A 20,798-nucleotide genomic window follows, 5' to 3' on the forward strand; every position below is an offset into this window, starting at 1 on the left:
AGGTGTTTGAGGAATGGCAGCAAAATTACTTTAACAGTCATACAGCATTCAGCCTGAATCACTATGTTTATTTTGTTAGCAAAATCATCAGCAAAAACACCCATTATATTAGATGAACACTAAAAATAGCTAAATCTAGCTAAATGGCAGACATATTGTTAGATTTATATAGACTATGTTAATTTCCTGTGCTGCATCAAGGTAAAACTTTCTGCTTACACTTCAAAAACAGTTATATATGCTAACCACATCATTAGGTACCACCTCAAAACACAAAGTCACACCAAATTACCCTCAAGATCATAAGTTTGATCAAGAAGTTTCTATAAGCAAACATTTGTCAATATTCACTTCTAAAAGTTATCCTGAGTGTTGGGTAAACAAAGATGTCAAAGTTATATCCACATATTTGCCCGAAGTTAACATTTTTTTAATCTGAAAATGTATTTCCATTAGATACTAATCTCTTCACACAGAAATACTATTTTTTTTGCACATTTGCCTATAAGCTTTGCATGCCACTAGCCTTGAGCTAACTCCCACCTAAATCCACATGTTTTATATGAACTGTGCTGGTGTCATCATGTGACAATATCCCTCCTCTATTAAGAGGGCAACACAACCTCCATGTACAGTAACTCCCTCTATGCACTTGAACTTGTAATAACTTCATTCTCAGATGAGGCAAGAAAACAAACGGTGCACCAGAAGGGGGAAGGACAGGTGGGAAGAGGTATCTATTGAAAATATTAACTTTCAAGATAATAACTTACCTCTCACACAGAAATGCTAGAATCCCACACTGAATTGGTGGAGGGGCTGGTGCAAGGGAAGACCATAGTGTCACACCTGATAGCAGGGGCTCCATAGGGAACACTCATGGGAGACAGCATCTCATCTCGACCAAGGTATAGTCTTCACCTGAGATGAAAGAGAGGGACAGGTGAAACATCCTAAAATGTCACAGGGATGGACGGAATTGTCGGAAAGCCAACACATGTAGTGTGGTTAGGGTGCAATAATACCATGCGATGTGTGTCCACCTTGACTCTGCCTGTATGAGAGGTGACCCATACAACACTGACAGTGTCACCACTATCCTACTTCTCACTATATTGTGCTAAGCCCTACCAATGAGGATTCTCTATGGTCTACCACCCTAGTGGTTGGGAAATGTTAAGTGGCATTGGGAAAACCTGGAGAAATACACAGATCCCCATTGGACCACCATGCAGAAAAATATTTTACTGATGACAGTGTAATGGGTGACTGTGAAACCATTTTTATAAAATTGGGTAAGCTCGAGCCAGAGAAGTGGCAGTCATTTCCCTAGTGCCAGCTTTTTGAATAATACAGTCTGGATCAGACAACTGAGAAAATTTGTATAATACAAGGATATCTCAAGTGTTCTTGTGGAACATTTCATCTTGCAGTGAGCACCGATAGAACCAAGGCAGATGGGCTGAACACTTTCTGTTATAGTGGCTTAATGCAAATTTTGGGATATAAGCATACCCTGGGAGGCAACACTAGCCACCTGGTAGGATCCTGTTCAACAGAAAGGGAAAAATACTTATTCTTTTCAAAGATGGTGAGATGAATGCAATATGGCAACCAGTGGAAGTCAAAATCCAGTAGGAGATTAAACAGTCAAATGGTGAAGAGAATGAGCAACAAAAATGTGGGAAGTTGTCCACATCCCCACTTAGAGGATCTTGCCCAAGGGCTGGCAAAAACTGGAAGCAAAGAGAACAAGAAAAGTGACAAATCGGATGCAAAAAAAACAAAAAACCCTGTGAGCATTCACACACAGAAAAGAATAAAACAACCAGCATGAATAGAAGGAGAGAGGGTACTGGAAAAAGAGGGGTCCCAAGGTAGGAACAGACAATGGTAGGGACCCAAAAATGGAGATGTCCATGATAAGTAACAACAAACAGCCCAAACAGGACACAGGAATCGATCTGTGTCTTAATGACCATAGAGGTGAGAGATAGAAAGAAGGAATATAGAAGAGAAAGTATGGTTTCCCTCCCAACCAGCAGAAAATGAAGTAGGAAAGACTGGTCCAGGTAGAGGAGTATATAGATGCTGTGGAAGAAGGTTTGAGAAGCATCAATAGCATAGATATCTGAATGATGGCAACCACATGTGAGAAGGAGGAGAATATAAAAGGGAAGTGAAAAGTGCAAAGAGCAAGAAGCCAATGGCTCAAATGTGGCATGAGTGAGTGGGTGCAAAAATACATGAAGGATCCATTCGCATGGAAGTTGGGAGAGGAGGTAGGTGAAAATGGAAGAAACAGAAAATAGCGGAGAGGACAGGGGAAGAAAACAATCTATGATACCAGGAAAGGCAAAATTTAGTGGATAATGCTGCCAAATAACCAACAATGCTGGAGATCGACAAATCATAGTTAAACAGTCAATAGGAAAGGCAGAAAGACCACCACTTTTCTTGATTGAAATGTGAGAAGAAGGTTATATAACCAAAGAGTCCAGTCCAAAGGGAGGTTAGGACTGGACAAATTCCACACATGAAGACTGACCTCCCATGAGGAAAAAGGGACATGTGATGTGGATGCAAAGGCAGAGGACATTGGGTATAAGAAGGGAGGGTCTGGACACCAAACAAAGTAGCAGAGGATGGCACGGTTAAGCTAGCCAAACAGGCACCACATTAGCTCTCAAGAAGAAATGTTGCATATCAAGGCAAGGACCTGATGGAAAAGTCAAAAAGGAGAATAAGCATAAAGAAAAAAGGTGAGACCAGTCCTGGCTGAGAGCTTCAACAGCCAAAGCTGAAGGATGAAGAACTGGGAATAAAAAAAAGAAAGCTTGTAGTTTAGAGGTGTGGCAAAGGCATCTATCCAACTAAGAGCAAAAACAGTAAAAGGCCTTGGGGTGGAGAGACTACTCTGTAAGTAGAACACGGTCTGCCACAAAGTGCATAGCTCATGGTACATGACAGGCAGCAAGACAAACCTGATGTGAATGAGCCCAGAAGAGTACATCCAATGCCTGAAAGCAAAGGATCTTGGAACAAGTGCTCCCTTGACAGCTACTGTAAGAAATGACTGTGGAAATGTCAAAAGTGGATTGTGATCAAATGGGCCACCAGAAGGGACAGGAAATATGCTCAATGAACAACAAGAGATTTGAGCATGTTGATGTGGAATGAACACTCATCCTGTGGCCAAACACCAGAAGTCTTCATTATCCATAGATGCACCTCAATCCATGAGGGAAGTATTGGTAAAGAAACAGATCTGGCTTATGAGATGGCAAGGGAATGCTGGAAGTAATATTGTGGCAGGTCCATGACAATTCCTAAAGGAGAAGATAGGGGATGTTCACAATTAAGGACAACAGAATTCAAGAAAGAATCCCTTGGATTCACAAAGTCCATTAGAGGAGGAGCATGTGTGTATGACCCAAGAGAATGAAAGATTCCAGGAACACCAGAGTCCCCAAAGGCAAGGGGATGAGAATGGGAAGTACAAATCCAGGTTACAAGACACTCCATAATTTGCAAACAAAGAGAAGGCTAAGCTTGGCTGAGATAAGAGATGAAGAAAACACCCAGATTTGCCAACTATTGAATGAATGTGAGAATGGACCTGGATAGCTTGACAAGATACTCCAACTGAGTAGTCTCCAACAAAGGAAGTGTGAGAAAAGGACACTATCTGAGATTGAGCTAATTGAAGCCAATCCTCCAAGAAAGGAAATGGTAGGCTAAGGCCATGAAGATTGTGAGCAAAAGCCTTCATGATACAAGAACCCAAAAAGAGCTGATGCTATGTGGAAGGGAAGAGAAAGAAATTGGAAGATGTGAATCTGATGGATGGAACGTATAAAATGTCTGGCGAATGGGACAATAGGGATGTGTAGGAAAGTGTCTGATTATGGCCAACTGTACATCAGGTGTTTGTTTTTGTAATTATGCACAAAGCTACACAATGAGCTATCTGTGCTCTGCCCACCACAGGTATCGATACCCAGATTTTAGCATTGTAAGTCTGCAGACATACTGCTGTGCCACTGGGGGCATAAACTGGGTGAAAAAAACCACAGATGGACCAAGAGAGAGGAGAAAATGAATTGGGAAGAGAAGGGGGTGAGAAAGCCATGGGAAAGAAAACGAAAAATGTATTTTGGCAAAAGCTGAGACCAACTGCTGGCAAAGAGGAAAAGATGGCACTGACAAGGGTAGTGGGAAAATGAAAAATGAGGGGGAAGGACTGGAACCTGGAATGGTAAGAGTAGGGTTAGTTGGCATTTTATGATGCAAAGCAACTAGACTATCTGCACCAAATGACTAGTAAAAATGCCACAAGTGAAATACAACAAAATGTAAAAAGAAAACAAGTTAAAAATTAAACAATTCCCAAAAAGTAGTAATAAACTAAATAGAAGTAAAAAGACCCTAAAAAGCTAAAAACACAATCAAGTTGAACAGTGTCACCATCACCAATGACACCATCCAATGTCAGGGGTAAACCCTTAGAAAATACATGTCTAAAATGGTGCCGCCAATGACATTTGTAATGACTGTACAAAATTAAAACGTGGGCAATTGGGACTTGAGTTTCACAAAAGCCACACATTGGCAGATCAGTCCTATATAAAAGAAAATGATGAGTTAAAACTGTGACCAACACAATCCCCAGGACAAGACAACTTCTTCCTGCTGAACCTTATAGAAACTAGACATGCAAACCAATTTGATCTCAAAAAGCTTGTTATGAAGTTGCTCACCCCAAATTGACTGCCAACTGATGTAAAGGCATGCCTTGATCACAGGACCAAAATCCTTTTATAGGACAGGCATGGCTGTGACATTGCCAGAGCAGACGGACTTAGCTGCAATGTCTTAAAGCTCGTTCTTGTGAATCCCAACATGACTAGTATCCAGAAAAACTCGATAGAAACAGATGACAGAGAAAACTGGGTAAGGATTTACATTATTCGATTCCAAGGCCAGAAGAGAGCTAAGAGAGTCTGTGTAAATAGCACAGTTAGTGTACTACTTAGCTTCTATGTGATCCAGGGCAAGAGAAATGGCATAAAACTCAGCAATGGACGCAGAAACAGTAGAGGGGATCCTGTAAATAGGACAAGTAAGGACAGATAAAGCATAAAAAGTGGAAAAGGCTAAGTTAGCAAAAAGAAAGGAATGAACCTCTACAGAAAACCCCTCTGGAGCATGAAGAAGTGCCTAAGATAAAAGATGGAGGGAGAAGAGAGAATACAGGAGGTTGGTTAGTAAAAGACAAAGACATGAAATAGGAGAATTAGAGAGCTAATTAGAAAGCAAATGGCCTGATTCCCAAGCAGGCCAAATAGATACTAAAGATAGAGAATCTAAAAAGGAAAGGAAGAATGTCTGCAAGTCAGGACAAAAGAGTCACGAACATGATGGAGACAAGATACTCGGGTGTGAGAGAGAAGATGTTAAAGAAATAAAACAGCATAAATCCTAATAAAAAGCAAGGAGGAAAGACAAAGTAATCCCAATAACTGGGTTCATGGAGTGAAGAACAGGCAATATTAAGGATACAAACAAAGGATAAGGAAAGGAAAATATGTGGAAATGAAATCCAGAAAGAGAATGGAAGGTTATGGTCATTCCTCGAATAGTAAGGCACTATCCAAAGAAAATCAGGTTAACTTTGTGGTCCAATAGACCATTCATGACTGAAGAAAATGAAGACTGGCTGAAGGGACAAGAGTAGGAAGCCTAGTAAAAATGGTAATCCACAATACATTGAACAAAGGCTACAATGTCCCCAACACTCAACGAGGTTCCAAAGGACATAATAGAAAAAAGGCCTGTGCATGTAACATTGTCATTCACATAGAGCTAAGTAGAAGTCACCATCATTTGAGAATTCAAGATAATAATCAACACTTTTGAAATAAAAGCTAATGTAAAATGAAAACCAAAAAGCCACTAATGAATGAAAATCCCAAACTGAACTTAAACAAGAAACATGAACACAACTGTCCAATGTAATTCTGAGAAAACGAATGAAGTTATCACAAGTGCAGGTACATAGAAGGGAGTTACTGTGTATAGAGCTTGTATCAACCTCCTATTGGTGGGGGCTATTGTTGCATAATGGCATCATCATGCACCAGCACAGTTCACATTAACCCTTTGATGATGATACCATTTTTAATCCCTTTCTGTGCATGTTACTGAGTTACATTCAAAATATAATTAAACCACTTTATTATGAATGTATTTTAATGACATTATTATTTTTAAGTATGTTATAATTTAAAGTTTTATATTATCTAAGTTTTATTCCTTTGTTTCAAAAGAAACCTCTAAAACAATAATTAAAAAGTTTAGTTTTTTCTCAAGTGATTCAACCACAGTTAAAAATCTCAAATTTACAGCTGATATAAGAGAAACAAGTGTGTGTTATGTATACATTTTCTTGCAAACATTCAAAGAACACATATGTAGGTTGTTTACCAATAATTCAAGTACATTCCACGAATTTTCCATTGAGTAAACCATTGTAAAAGTTCCTCAGTTCAAGATAAGCTATGCCCACTTTCAAAGTAGAAGCTGTATTGCTAAGCAACAGTTTTAACTTGAATGGCATACTTATAACCAATAACAAAAGCAGATTTCATGTTCTATTTTGTAACAAGAGCAGGAAAGTTAAGAAGTTGAAGTGAAGCTTAGTCCATTGTTCCTAGTGCTTGGCTATTTTTTCTCGCCTTATACTTATTAGTTTGATAAACAGTTAAATTGTGTTAACTTTTACTTTTATATTTTAGTTAATTATGTATTACGTTTATTTTAAGATTCACATTTGAAAGATTTAATGATTTTTTAAATATATTCTATGCTTTGCTTCTCTCACCAAGTGTTACCCAACTGAGCAAGTGCAAAAAATGTTTGCCGGAGGCTAAACTGTTTCTGTCGATGATAACATTATATCATTCGCAGACACCTGTTGATGTGTGCCAACATTAAATAATGAAAGATAAAGAATTGGAAAGAAAAATAAAACATTAAAAATAAATTATAAGTGAAAAGTAAAGAAGTGAAACTACACATATGACCCAAAGAAGATATTTGAAAACTGTTCGATGATGAAATAAAAGGTATGTATATATTTCTATTTCTTAATTCTAAGTATATTATTGTACTGTACCATCATACTTAAAATAATAGTCAAAGTTAGTGCTATGATAGAGAAAATGGAAAATAAAATATAAACATTTACCTTAAAAAATCTTTTGATGTTCATTTAGAAGGTTCTAGAGATTATGGAAGTGAAATGTGAAAACTGTAAGATAAAAAATAGTATATTTATACTTAATGTGAAAATTACCTTGCAGGTGAATTATTCAGAGCACAAATAACTATGTTAAATAAAGAATTTTAAGAGAAATAGTAGAAAAAATCAAAACTAAATATTGTATTTTTCTGAAACTCCATACATTTAGGAAGGTTCTTGTCAAATTTCATCTACTAGTTTCACTTTTGTAAAGAAACTTCACGAGTTATGTAATCTACATACAAATGAAGTAAAGCTTCATCATAAGGTTAAACACATGAATTTAGGTGGAAGTTATCTCAATGCTAGTGGCATGCAAATCTCATAGGAAGATGCATTAGAAAGATAGCATTTCTGTGTGAGAGGCATATTATTGTCTTCCAGTTACCACTAACAATTGAATCTGTAACTTTCCCTAGGATTTTCATTTCACAATCTCAGCTGTCATAGATTTGTATCCAGTGAGTTTAACATGAAGTGCTCCATAGAAATCTATTAAAATTCAACCTAGTAAATTGATCAGTTATGGCTAAATGTCTGACCCACAACTCACCACCAAATATTTCTCTCAACAGTTTAGAAAGTAAGGGTTGCAAACACACTTTCAGTTGTTAATTTCTCAATCAAACAAATGTCTTAACTGTAAAATAACCAAGTGGCTTTCACATAATGTACTGCATACACATCATATTTTAATGCTTATAGTAGCTCTTGTGGTATTCAGGTGCACTGATGTCCAGCAGCAAAGCCAAAAGTTCCTGCTAAACACAGGTTCAAAACAGTTAAACAAAGAAGAAACAAAATAGTTTTAAACAGGGCTTCTTGTTTTGTCATCTAGCTACTGAAAACTGGAGAAAAATACATGAAAGTCAGATATCCCACAAGTTCACAGGTTACTTACTGTAGCCAATGTATTTAGAAGGCAAAATGATAGATAAGTTCAAAAACTTATTTGAAAGGGCAATCCTTACTTTCCAAGCGATTTTCCATGGAGAATCACACATCTGATCTTGCCAAGTGGCTGGAGTTTTACAAAGCAAACCATATATTCCTTGCTAGTTTCTTTTCTGTACTCTTAATTTTCCATATACGTTTTCCACATAAAGTGATAGAGTTTAATTTCCTCTTGGTACATATTGATGCACGGTGTAGTAACTGCATTAACCCTTTTGTCCTGGATATCTTTTAGTATGCATGACAGAAAGTTTGTGTCTTACATTCAAAAGTTTATTAAACTACTTTTGTTTATGTTATAACAATTAGTATAGCATAAAATCATAGCTAATAATCTACAATTATTCCTAATTGTACCATGCAACATTAAAAAAAAATCCTGAATTTCCTCTAGTGTGACACTCATGACATATTTACTCTAGGCATCTTGTCTTCTCTATTTTATCCACCACCCTTTGAAAAAGTACAAAATTAAATGTAAATTACTTTCTATAGAATCGTCATTGCTAAAAAAACAATTTTTATAGCCTTCAAGTTTGTTTGGTTATAGAGCTATTGAATAGAAAATCAAACCCCTCCTACCACACCCACCTGTCACATCCTCTCTTTCAAGATTTGTCAATAGTTCTCTCTTATGTTTAATTATACATCACCTATAACCATAGAAAGTCAAGGTTTTCATCTGTCAAATGACATATTGTATAACGCTGTGTTCTGGACAGATAATAGTCAATTTCACTCAGAGTACAAGTATGTGAGAAACTAAACGACTAGTTGGATGAATTTGTATGGCTTTTGTCACATAGTTAGAAGGCCAGAAAATTTTTGAGAGTTAACTTTTTACATGTTATTAGTCTATGTACTTTGGTGCATTATTTAACTTAATTAAAATTATTTAGTGCATTACTAACATTAGTATAAAATAGCAGGCTTACATATCCTCATCAACTGACAGCAAGAAAAATATGTATTCTATATTTATTATTATGAAAATAACTAAAATGTAAAAATAGGGCAGTGTTTAAATTAATTAAGATTAAATTAGATAAAATAAATAATAATAATAATATAATAAAAATGTTTCACGAGGCACACATACGAGCAGCACGTGCCCCGAGTGATTTACAACTTATAATAGAACGGATAGTAGTTAGACACAGTTCAAAGAGCAATCAAAAAATAAAATTTAATTATAAATAGATGTATACTGTTACAAGCTTAAAGCTACTTAGGATAAATGAATGTAGTTTCATGTTACAATTTGAAATCATTTTAGAAAAAAAAAAGGGTAATTTAGATATATTTTGATTTATTTTTTTTTGGTGGTTACGAGGTCGGACAGATTGACCAATCTCTTTTTGAGATAGGGTAAAGAAAACAATACATAAAATATAAAGTTTTACTGAAGAAAAACGTTTGAAATGTATTTAGGATGGTTTTAGGGATTACACAAAGGAAATTTGAGATGAAGAAAAGTATTTTTAATTTTAGAATGAAAATTACTTTGCACACAGACTATTCAAAACTAATATTCAATATATCCATGGACAAATCTTTATTTTAGTTTATAAAACATACTTCACTAAAAATATGAATTTTTGTATGTGAAAGACTTATAATGTTAACTGAAAGACTGCCAAATTTTGTGAAGATATACACACTATATTGAAAGTTAGAATTATTAAATCTATAAAGACTTTAAACGAGTACAAAGAGGTCATGTGGTAAGTCAAATTGACTGAGCCCATGTTGAGAGAACTAATATTAATCCTGGCTTACCAGATTTTTTAGCTGAGATGTTTTAGTTTGGCTGAATTCTGCCACTTATTATTAATTTCATGACACCTGAAAAAAATTGTTATGTTTGAAAACATATAGCTGACAGGATATTACAATATTGCAGCTATTGAGATGGGGTTTCAGAAAGTCATAACCCCAGAAGGTTATTAAAGTAATGTGTATATGAACCAAAGGCAGTCTGTTGTGAGCTACTAGTGTATGTGGTGATAGGTAATTTTGATATAAATGTGTATGTGTGTGGTCTTACACACACATATATGGACATTACATAAAGTCACTCATGAGTGATGAATTGCTAAAAAAACACAACTATTAAGCAACATATGAATGGAAACAAAGGATATGATCTGGACATTAAGACTTTGTTATATGTGATTAACTGTGTAAGATATTACGTGAAGGTACAGTGCTCCTGTTATTTTAATTAATACTTGTGAGAGAATATTTTTACTTTAATATTGAGACATGTTTGAGAGAAATGGTATTTTTTGTTAAAATTCATGTAGGATAGTTCCATTGAACTAAACTTAAATAAGTAGATGAAACTAACAGTAGTAAATGAAATTCACAGACAGTAGCTTAGATATTACAACAAGTGTATACTTGGTGTATCAGTATTTTATTTTGTTATGATGCAATATTTTTAACCATGCAGATTGAAGAATATAGTAAAGCACTCAGCCTTCTCAATATGTACTTAACATTTTTTCAGTACAAGCTACAGTTAAAGATGCAGGAAAATGCAGGCTATAAGTGTACTGCTGGTAGCTGAAAGTAACACTTGTGTGGTGAAAACTTTTAAAATCAGATCTAGCTAGTACTAAGTTTATATCTGGAATTAGTCCCAAAAGAGAATTGATGTAAGTGTTAGCAGATTATAATGATCAGAAGTAGATGTTGGCATCAGCTAGCCCAGTCATGATGCATGTATGAACCAGTCTCACAGTCTCTACCCTACTCAATTCCTACTGGACTCAGATTCTATTTACATGACAACCAGATAGTATTGGAAGAAATGTGTCTGAATCAGAGGGCAAGATGTATTGGTCGTGGTCATAGGAATGGGAACAGATGGCAGCACAGCGATAGGTATTGGGCAAAAGGAGACACAATTAAGTCTGGAAGACAGAAGTTCACAGATGTTAAGGATATATTTTCTACAAGTGATATAAGGAAGTCATACACATGACACCTATAGAAATGTCATGTGACCATGGTATAGTTTCAGCACTCTGCCTCAAAAAGGGTTTTAGAATAAGCAATTTTTGTAAATAAGCAGTTACAACCCACACCTGGCTGGCCTTGTGACCAATCAGAATTCCTCTAACCTTAAATTTTCAATCCTAACTTTTACTAATTGAGATAAAAATGTCTGGCTGTCTTGTTTTGAAACAACAGTCATGTTAATAGTTCATTCTGTGTGTATGCTAGCAACTCATAATGATTGCACTAGAGAACCAGTATCACAAAAGCTTGTGGCCCAAGGATAGAGACATCAAGTTAACGGGGTAGGTCTAGCCTTCAGATGCTCCAGTATCAATGATGGTGCCTAGCATACAAACCATAGAGTCAGTGCTACTGAGTGAGTATACACTGGGTGCTGTTTTTTTATGTTTTTAATACAAGTCATCTCTTTCTAAAACAACAAGTAAAAAAAGTAGAAAACGACTACTCTTCCTCATCAGAGCATTGGTAATAGGTGTCTCACAATGTGTTTGTATGCAAAATGTATGTAGTAAAATGGTTAATTGTTTTTTGTTGTATTGTAATGTTTTTCCATGATTTGTTTAATCCTATCATAACGGGCTTGTGTATTTTACATGACCTTGTAACCACAGTGGTATATATATATATACGCTACGACTATGAAAGTACTTAACTCTCTCGCTATGGGCTCTAACAAATTGACTGAGTTTGTGACCCCAAATTGATCTTTATAATTTCCATACTATAGCTTCTAATATGTTTTGTGTATCTTCCCAAAATTTCACTAATCATTAAGAGTCATTTGTAGACAAAAAAATATGAATTTGTAATGAAGTATTTTCACTAAAAATTTCTCCATGAACATATGGATTCAAAGTGTTGACTGCTCAGAGTGCAAAGTGATTTTCATGTTAAGATTAAAAATACTTTTCATCATCTGAAAAATCTCAAATTTCATTTGCATAATCTTTAAAACTTCCTAAACAAATTTCTTACATCTTTTCAGTAAAAATATATATTTGATCTGTTATTTTCTCTACCATAACTCTATACAAGATTGGTCAATTTGACCTACCTTGTAACTACCAAAAAAAAAATATTTAAAAAAATCTAAATTACCCTTTTTTCTTTCTAGAATGACTTCATATTGTAACATGAAACTACATTTTATTTATCCTAAATAGCTTTAAGCTTGGTAATAGTATACATTTGTTTATATTTAAATTTATTGCCCTTTGAACCATGACTAACTGATATCCCCACTATAAAAATTGTAAATTACTTAGTGTACTTGCAGCTCATGTTACCCTATTGAATAACATAATGCACAAGTTACTTGTGAGTTGTAAAAAATATTATAATTCTTTATTTTACCTAATCAAACCCTATTTAACCTAAAAAGTGTCTAAGTATTACATTTGAGTTACTTTTATAATAATAAATAAAGAATATACATGAAAAACAAGAAATAAAGTACTTCCCTGGATCTTCTTTTTTTTTCTTTTGCTCTCAAATGTTAATGACACTTAACCCTACTTTTTATACTAATGGTACTACTACACTAAATTTATATTAAATTAAATGCTGCACTGAAGAACACAGAATAATAACATGTAAAAAGCAGACAATATTCTATTACTATCAAAATTTTTTTTGGCTTTCTAACTATGCAATAAGAGCCGTTAAAAATTCAGCTAAGCTCCTTGATGGGAATGAAGTTTGAACTGAAAGTGGAATAAACAATTTTCTGTACAGAATACAAAGTAATATAATGTGATGTTTGATAGATTAAACTTTGCATTCTATTAGTTATAAGTAATATAGCAGTAAATGTCAGAGAGAACTATTAGCAATTTGTGAAAGGGAGGATGTGGCAAGAGGAATGTGGTTTTCTAGTTAAGATTGAAGGTTACAAAAATTATGCTTTGCCTGAGTAATAACTATATTATAATGAGTAATGTATGTTAAATTCTGTACTTCTCGGAGGGTGGTAATTAGATTATAGAAGAGGGAAGACCTAAAGAGTCTGTTACAATTTTCATACTAGGGGAGATTGAAGTTTTATCTTAATATTTCCTGATAAAATTAGGAATTTAAAAAAAGTTATATAATATTAAAATTTCAATTATTAGTTATGTTTTGTTATCTAGTGTATTCATATACATTGATAATAAAATAGTTTAATTAAAATTTAAGTGCAACTCTGTAAAAGGTTGTGATGTGCACTTTGACCTACCAGATGCAAAAGGGTTAAAGGTTCTACGTAATTTGATATATATTTTGGTTCTGTGAGGGTTCATTTGGTATTCATACTTTTGCTACTTTTGTATACTTTGTTTCATTATTAAGAACAAGTTTTCTTTGTATTTTGTACAATTTATTGTGCTTATTTTATGATTATATTTGTTAAAGGAGATTCTTACTTCATCCCACTGAAATCATTTTTTATAACTATCGAGTTAATTCATTGTTAAACGACATTTCTATACTATGATTGAACATATTATAGATCTGCATATTGTGATAATCTCTGTTCATGAGTATTTGTTAAAGGGTTATGTTGTCTGAAATGTATGTAAGTGTTCACACGGGCAAGAGGAGGTTACAGTACTCCTTGACCAGTGTATGTGTATAGATTTATTGACTTTTAAGTTTAAAATTAATTGTCAGATTTAGGATAAGCCTGAGTAGTTATTCTATGTTGAATTTCTCACAAAACTGCCAGAGTACCTTTTGAGCCAGCTGTCTTTAATTTTGAAGTGATTGACTAAGCAGAAAACAGCTGATTACTAACTGCCAACTCATAGGCCACTCTAATAAAATAATAGGATTTTACCATTACTTTTATAATACATCCATGGCCCCAAAGTATGGAGCATTATTTGTTTTGATGGAGTGGGGGTGCAAGTCAATAAACCTCAGATCCACAGTCCGGCGGCACGCTAACCACTCGGACATGCTCACCCCAGCCTGAAGAAGAGGGGTAAGAAAAGTGGGGGAATACCAAAATATTCTTATTTTTTATTTTATAATAGAATATTCTGGGTGTGTACACTTTTCACATAACACATGGTTAAGAAAGTCCTTAAGCTGCTGTCATTCTAGCTACCTTTGTTCTTTGTCACTATCTAAAGATAACACCTGGTCTACACATAAGTTGTAAAGCTGCACCTCATGCATGAAAGTAGACAATAGTTTTTTTCCATTGATTGGTCAAATGATATTTCAAGGTTACAATCTCCCTTACTGGGATTTGCCAAGTGTGACATCAGTGATGCTCACATCTCGAGAAGAACAGTATTATAGAATTTCATATATAACACTATAATCTCTTAGCTCTATTTCTCTTTCAAACTCAACCTCTCAGTTTTGAAAGTCTAAGTTTTTTCTTTAATTGTAATAGTAAAATATTCACCAAAAGTTTAACCTGAAATATTATTTAGTTCTTAATAAACCTCTTAATTAGTTGTTATTGAAGTTTAGAGAGTTAAGCATCTAGTAAAAACATTCTTCTTTGTCTTGTGTACTTAACTAACTTTGATTGTTTTTGAGTTTAGATAAAAATTTATTTTCACTGTGTGTTATACATTGTGTCCAGTTTTGCCTAAGAATATTGTAAAAGATGAACAGAATATAAAATCATTAGACTTCAAATACACTTACCTTGTGATAAAGGTGACTATTTTCCCAGTCCAATACTTTTTCTATTGAATGTCTTGTCTGTTAAAAACAAAAGTTGCATGATGTCAATGTGAAATATAATACTTATAAAACAAACAACTCCTTAATGTATACTAATAAATGTAGATATGAGAAAAAAAAAGCTGGGAAAATGGATTGAGTAATTTTATTAAACCACCAAAGGAGAGAAACATTTCTGAATGCTATTTATAAAAAAAAAAAATCACATTTGCTGCAAGTGTTTTTGTTATATTCCTACATGATTTTATAAAACATCACTGAGTATATTTGTTCAGTACCAGCAGGAACTAAGCCACTCAGGTAGGGTTTCTGAGATTTCTTGTTTAATAGCAAAACTAATTCACTCAACTAGCTTTTTATGAGACTTCTTGCTTTGCACCAGAACTATTTTACTCATCTAGTTTTTCTGAGACTTCTTGTTTAGTGCTAAAACCAAGCAACTCATCTAGTTCTTCTGAATCTCCTTGTTTAGTGTCAGAACTAATTCATTGAGCTAGATCTTCTGAGACTTTGGCACCAGGAACTAATTTCTAATCTAGTTTTTTCTGAGACTCCTTGTTTAGTGCTAGAACTAATTTACTCACCTAGATTTCTCAGTCCCTTCTAATGTCAGAACCAACTTACTCAGCTTTTCTAAGACATCTTGCTGAGCACAAGAATTATATTACTCATCTAGTTTTTTCTGAGACTCTTTTTAGTGCCAAAACAATTCTGATGATGCATTTTGAGGCAATTGTATTGATATTCCAAATGCTTTTAGGAGAGAAAATTGAATATCCTATGTATGTCATATATACATGTAAGTTGTAACAAGGATATGTACATTAATGAGTGTATAATAGAAGCTTCATAAAGTCCTAAATAAAGAATTGTCATGTGATGAGTTGAATGAAACTCGGCAACAAATTGTGACATCAATTGTTATATAAACAATCGCTCTCATTGCAGAGAGAAAAACTATAGAAAGTTTACCTTAAGTACACTAACTGCAGCAATAGAATAATCAACAAAAATGAGGGATACATGCAAAAGAGCAGCTGATTACCAGCTTTTGACAAACTCTAATTAGTGTTTTGTTTAGGTTCAGTTAATCAGGTTATTCGAACCATGTAAATCAAGGAACTACTTGTAGACTGGGCCTGGAGAGTTATTTGAGGTATCGTAATAATACACAGAATAACATATAAAAACTTATGTTTCTGGGTTGAACAGGAGCTCTCCCTGACATTTCCTGAGGCCTAAAACCCAGCACCAGATCTCTACCGTACTCCTCTGACAGATAATCCTGCACCAGTCCTCTCTGGCATTCCAGTTAGTGAAGATGGCTGTTGTTAGTGTTCACATGCAAACTCTTTGTAAGTTTCAATTGACATCTCCTCTAGTCTAATAAATGTATAATATATGATGTTAAATAAGCTCTCTAACTACAACTGGATTCTCACTGAAATGTAATTATGTTAGTATTTCACATAATAATTTAGTGGATAATTTGTTCAACATTGTCTCGGAATTAATGAATTCAATAGAAGGTTTACTTAATGCACAATTACAAGAGCAAAATGAAGACTCTGATATAGAACTGTTTCAAGGTGATTTTTGTACTTTCGATGTTACTGAATATGTCAATATGTTAGACATAGATGTGGAATGAAATATTATATGTTGTTCGTATCATCAGTCTTTAAGTCAATTCTTTGTTTCACATGTAAATTCCTCAAGTTGGCGACCTCTGTTCTCACTCAGCTACACAAACGACAGCATTCCTGACTTGTTAAAAGCCAAACCCAAATGACTGGCCTTCATAGGCTCACCTGTTATACTACTCATCTAGTTTTTCTGAGACTACATGTTTCATGAAAGAACTAATTCACTCCATTAGTTTTTCTGAGACATCTTATTTAAAGCCAGAATAATTTTACTCGTACAGTATTTTTAGATTTCTGAATCCTTTCTAGTGTTAGAACTAATTTACTCAGCTAATTTTTCTGAGACTTTTTGTTCAATAACAGTGCCCATCAGGCTTTAAAATTATTTTAGAATTTTGTGATAAAATAGAATGATTTTTGGTATCTGAATCACAATTACAAAAATACACATAAACATGCTAGTTCTTTGTAGAGTATAAATAATACAGTGAAACATGCAAGTCCTTAACATATAAATAATACACTGGAACACGTAGATCTTTAGTAGAATATAAATAATACATTGAAACAGGAAAATATCATACAGGATATAAATAATACACTGAAATAAGCAAGTCCATTACAGAATTTAAATAATTCACTAAAATAGGTAAGCCCATTATAGAATACAAATAATTCACTAAAATAGGTAAGCCCATTATAGAATACAAATAATTCACTAAAATAGGTAAGCCCATTATAGAATACAAATAATTCACTAAAATAGGTAAGCCCATTATAGAATACAAATAATTCACTAAAAATAGGTAAGCCCATTATAGAATACAAATAATTCACTAAAATAGGTAAGCCCATTATAGAATACAAATAATTCACTCCCTCATCCTACTCCCATATGGATGTTGGTTCCCAGTGGCTGGGTTTTGGATTTAGAGCTGAACCAATCAAGTCCTCACACATGTATTACAGGTGTCTCTGTTTCCTCACTCACTTATACTCTTCTTCCTCCATCTGAGTTGTAGGTCATGATAAAGGTATTTGCAGATTAATATGGTTCTTCCTCTTACGGTACCCCTTGATGATTTTATTATAACAAGGATGTTATTGCACTAGGGGTGATTCCTGTCAGTTTTGTGTTGAGTGAGATGATTTACATTAAACAGACATCTTTACGATATCATAAGTTGGGTTCCCAGATCGTTCAAACAATCAAACTATCATGTGTCCCATTATTCATAGATTGGGGGGGGGGGTATAAAATCCCCTCCAATCTGAGGTGAAGATGGTATGATCCTCTTTCCTACCCTCACCAGCTGGCTGGGTTTTGGATTGTAGTTGACTTGCCACTGGCATGATCCTCTTTCCAACCCCCACATGCATGTCGGTTCCTAGTGGCCTGGGTTTTGGATTGTAGTTGACTTGCCGGCCATATGATCCTCTTTCCTACTCCCACTTGGATGTCTGTTCCCATTGGCCAGGTTTCGTATTGTAGTTGACTTACCAATTGTATGATTCACATCCTACCCCTGTGTAGATGTTGGTTCCCAGCAGCCTGGGTTTTGGATTCAGTTGATTTGCCACATACAGTTTGTCGTGCCCTAGCCACTCTACACATGGAGGCACATCCTTTTACTCACACCCACATTGATGTACTCTATGGAATTGAGATTCCTATTTTGTGTGGTTTGGATCCCTATCCAACCAGTGCTCTCTCCCTTTTGGATGTGCTTCTCCCAATTTCTGCCCATATCTGCAACACTTTTCTCAACACTGGGTGAAGAGTATACCTGGTATGGTCTCCCACGTATGATTCTCTACTGTGAGTATCTACTCTTTTTGGGTGTCCTTCAGTCACTTTTGAAGGATGCTTCTTTCTTTCCCTCGCACTGGTCTCTCCACCTATTGAATGTGGGATTCTAACTATTTATGTGAGCAGAGGTAATGTATCAAAAATTATAATTTTTCTGAAATATATTTCTGATAGGTACTTACCTCCTCTCCCACCTTTTCTCCCCACTAAAAGCTGGTGCTTCCATTTTCTGCCAAAATTCAAAGTGATAGTTCTGTAGAATTGAATAGAGGGAGTCACAAGTATCAGGAGAGTGTGTCACACTGTTATCGGTGGAGGGTTGTTGCATGATGATTTGCATACGAGAAGGATTTGAATCAGTTAGTTGTAAGGTACATGGAGACTGAAAGCTTGGGGCGGGCGAAAATTTTTTTTTATGTATAGACGGGCAGCACTGAATGAAAACAGCTATTTATGTAAGCGGAGTTATGTACCTAACGGAAATATAATTTCAGTATAGGAAAATTATAACTTTAAGGTGAAGAAAACTATTTTTAATCTTAACACGAAAATCACTTTGCACTTGGAACAGTCAACACTAACACCATATATTCACAGATAATTTTTTTGTGAAAATACTTAATTAAAAAATCAGATTTTTATGTACAAAAGACTTTTAATGTTTACTGAGAGCTTGCTAGATTTTGTGAAGATACACAAAACATCTTAAATGTTATAGTACAAAAATTTTGATGATCATTTTGGGGTCACAGGGTCGGTGTAATCCACCAAGTCTGTAGCACGAGGGTTAATAACATTCTGTAAAGTACTTTCACATCTTACTCTATAATTTATATTCTGCAAAATACTTGCATGTTTTACTGTATTATTTAAATTCTGTGTAGGAATTGCAGACTTATCAAAATCACTCAATATCTGAATCTCAATTACATAGATAACAGTAATGTGGGTGAGAGTAAAAAGGATGTGTTACAAGGTGTAGAGTGTCTAGGGCATGATGGACTGTGCACACCAAGTCAACTGCATCCAAAACCCAGCCACTGGGAACCAACATCCATGTGGAGGTAGGATTAGGATTATACCAGTGGCAAGTCTCCTGCAATCCAAAAACCCAGCCATCTGGTGGGGGTAAAAAGAGGATTATTCCATCTTCACCTGAAGTTCAGCAGAAGAGAAGAAAATATCATGCCCACTGATCTATGAACGGGACACATGATAGCAAGGTGATAAAATGTTTGACTTATCCAGGAACCTGACATCTGGTTGATCAGAATAATAAAGATGTCACCATATTGTGAAATATCCCACTCAAAACCAGCCATATAGGAACCACCCCTAGCACAGTATCATCCTTGGTATATCGCAATCTTCAAGGAGTAGCACAAGAGGAAGAACTATAGCAACCTGAATGTTCATCCACCATGACTCACAACATGTTAGCAACGAACATGAGGCCAAATGAGTGAGGGAATAGTTACCAGTAATACATGTGTGAGGACTTATGTTGATTGGTCCTGCTCTGAATCCAAAACCCAGCCACTATGTGGGGGTAGGATGAGGGATCTCAATGGAATAAGTGAACTGCAATTTCAACAGTTCACTCCAAAGCTACAACATCCTCATGGATAGACCCTTTTAGAGTTGAAGAATCAGATTGGAGAACACATCATCTAAACCAGCAGAACACCACCACCATACTCTCAACTGAATGGATTAATTATTGTTTGTATCATATCACAACCACATTCAGGAGCATAGCTCCATGGTTCACCACCCCACTCAACTGGAAAAAAAAATGGGGAGAAAATTCAGTGGAGAGTCTACAGGAACATCAACACTGGAGATAGTGCAATGGGTGACAAAAAAACTTTTTTTAAAAAAAGCAAACTACTCCTGATTTATGCAATCTTAGGAATGATGAGGATGAGCAGCTATCCCTTTCAGCTTTACCCACGAAATCCATGGGTATGGTCTGGAGAGGGCATATTAACAAAGTAGATATATTGCAAGGAAAAACCTACTAGCAATCTTGTATTGGGTCATCAAGAAATTATGTCACAAAATACATACATCACGTATAATATTTAAACGAGCCACCTAAACATTGTGTTAGTGTAGCCTATATAATGTGTGAAGTTTAGTATACTCTAATCCCTTATAGTGATGGCACATGACGAGACACACATTTGGCATATAATGCTGTTTGAATACAAGAAGGGAAACAACACCTCTGTAGCCACAAAGAATATCAAAAAAGTTTATGGAAATCTTCTAAACGTTCGTAAGTGTCAACAATGGTTCAGCAATTTCGTTCAGGTGACTTTAGCTTTAAAGACTGTGATGGCAGGGGCCGACATGTTGGAATTGATATTGATGC

At 35.1% G+C, this 20,798-nt stretch overlaps 1 protein-coding gene across 2 annotated transcripts in view; it reads right to left on the bottom strand.

Moving 5' to 3' along the window:
• The window catches only part of LOC106471362 (cysteine-rich hydrophobic domain-containing protein 2-like), a 60,926-nt gene that overhangs the window by 15,364 nt on the left and 24,764 nt on the right, over positions 1 to 20,798 (bottom strand). The window contains exons 5-6 of one of the 2 annotated variants that reach the window (XR_002613238.1): positions 14,927 to 14,983; positions 7,250 to 7,312 (exon numbers count right to left, since the gene is read on the bottom strand). Coding sequence is in view for 1 of the 2 variants with exons in the window: in XM_013931962.2 (XP_013787416.1) it covers positions 14,927 to 14,983 (57 nt within the window). In the remaining variant the exon portion in view is untranslated. The remainder of the gene's footprint in view (positions 1 to 7,249; positions 7,313 to 14,926; positions 14,984 to 20,798) is intronic. The other variant, XM_013931962.2, reaches the window with a different exon arrangement.

Source organism: Limulus polyphemus, unplaced genomic scaffold (assembly GCF_000517525.1).
Source record: "Limulus polyphemus unplaced genomic scaffold, Limulus_polyphemus-2.1.2 Scaffold4572, whole genome shotgun sequence".
Lineage (NCBI taxonomy): Eukaryota > Metazoa > Arthropoda > Merostomata > Xiphosura > Limulidae > Limulus > Limulus polyphemus.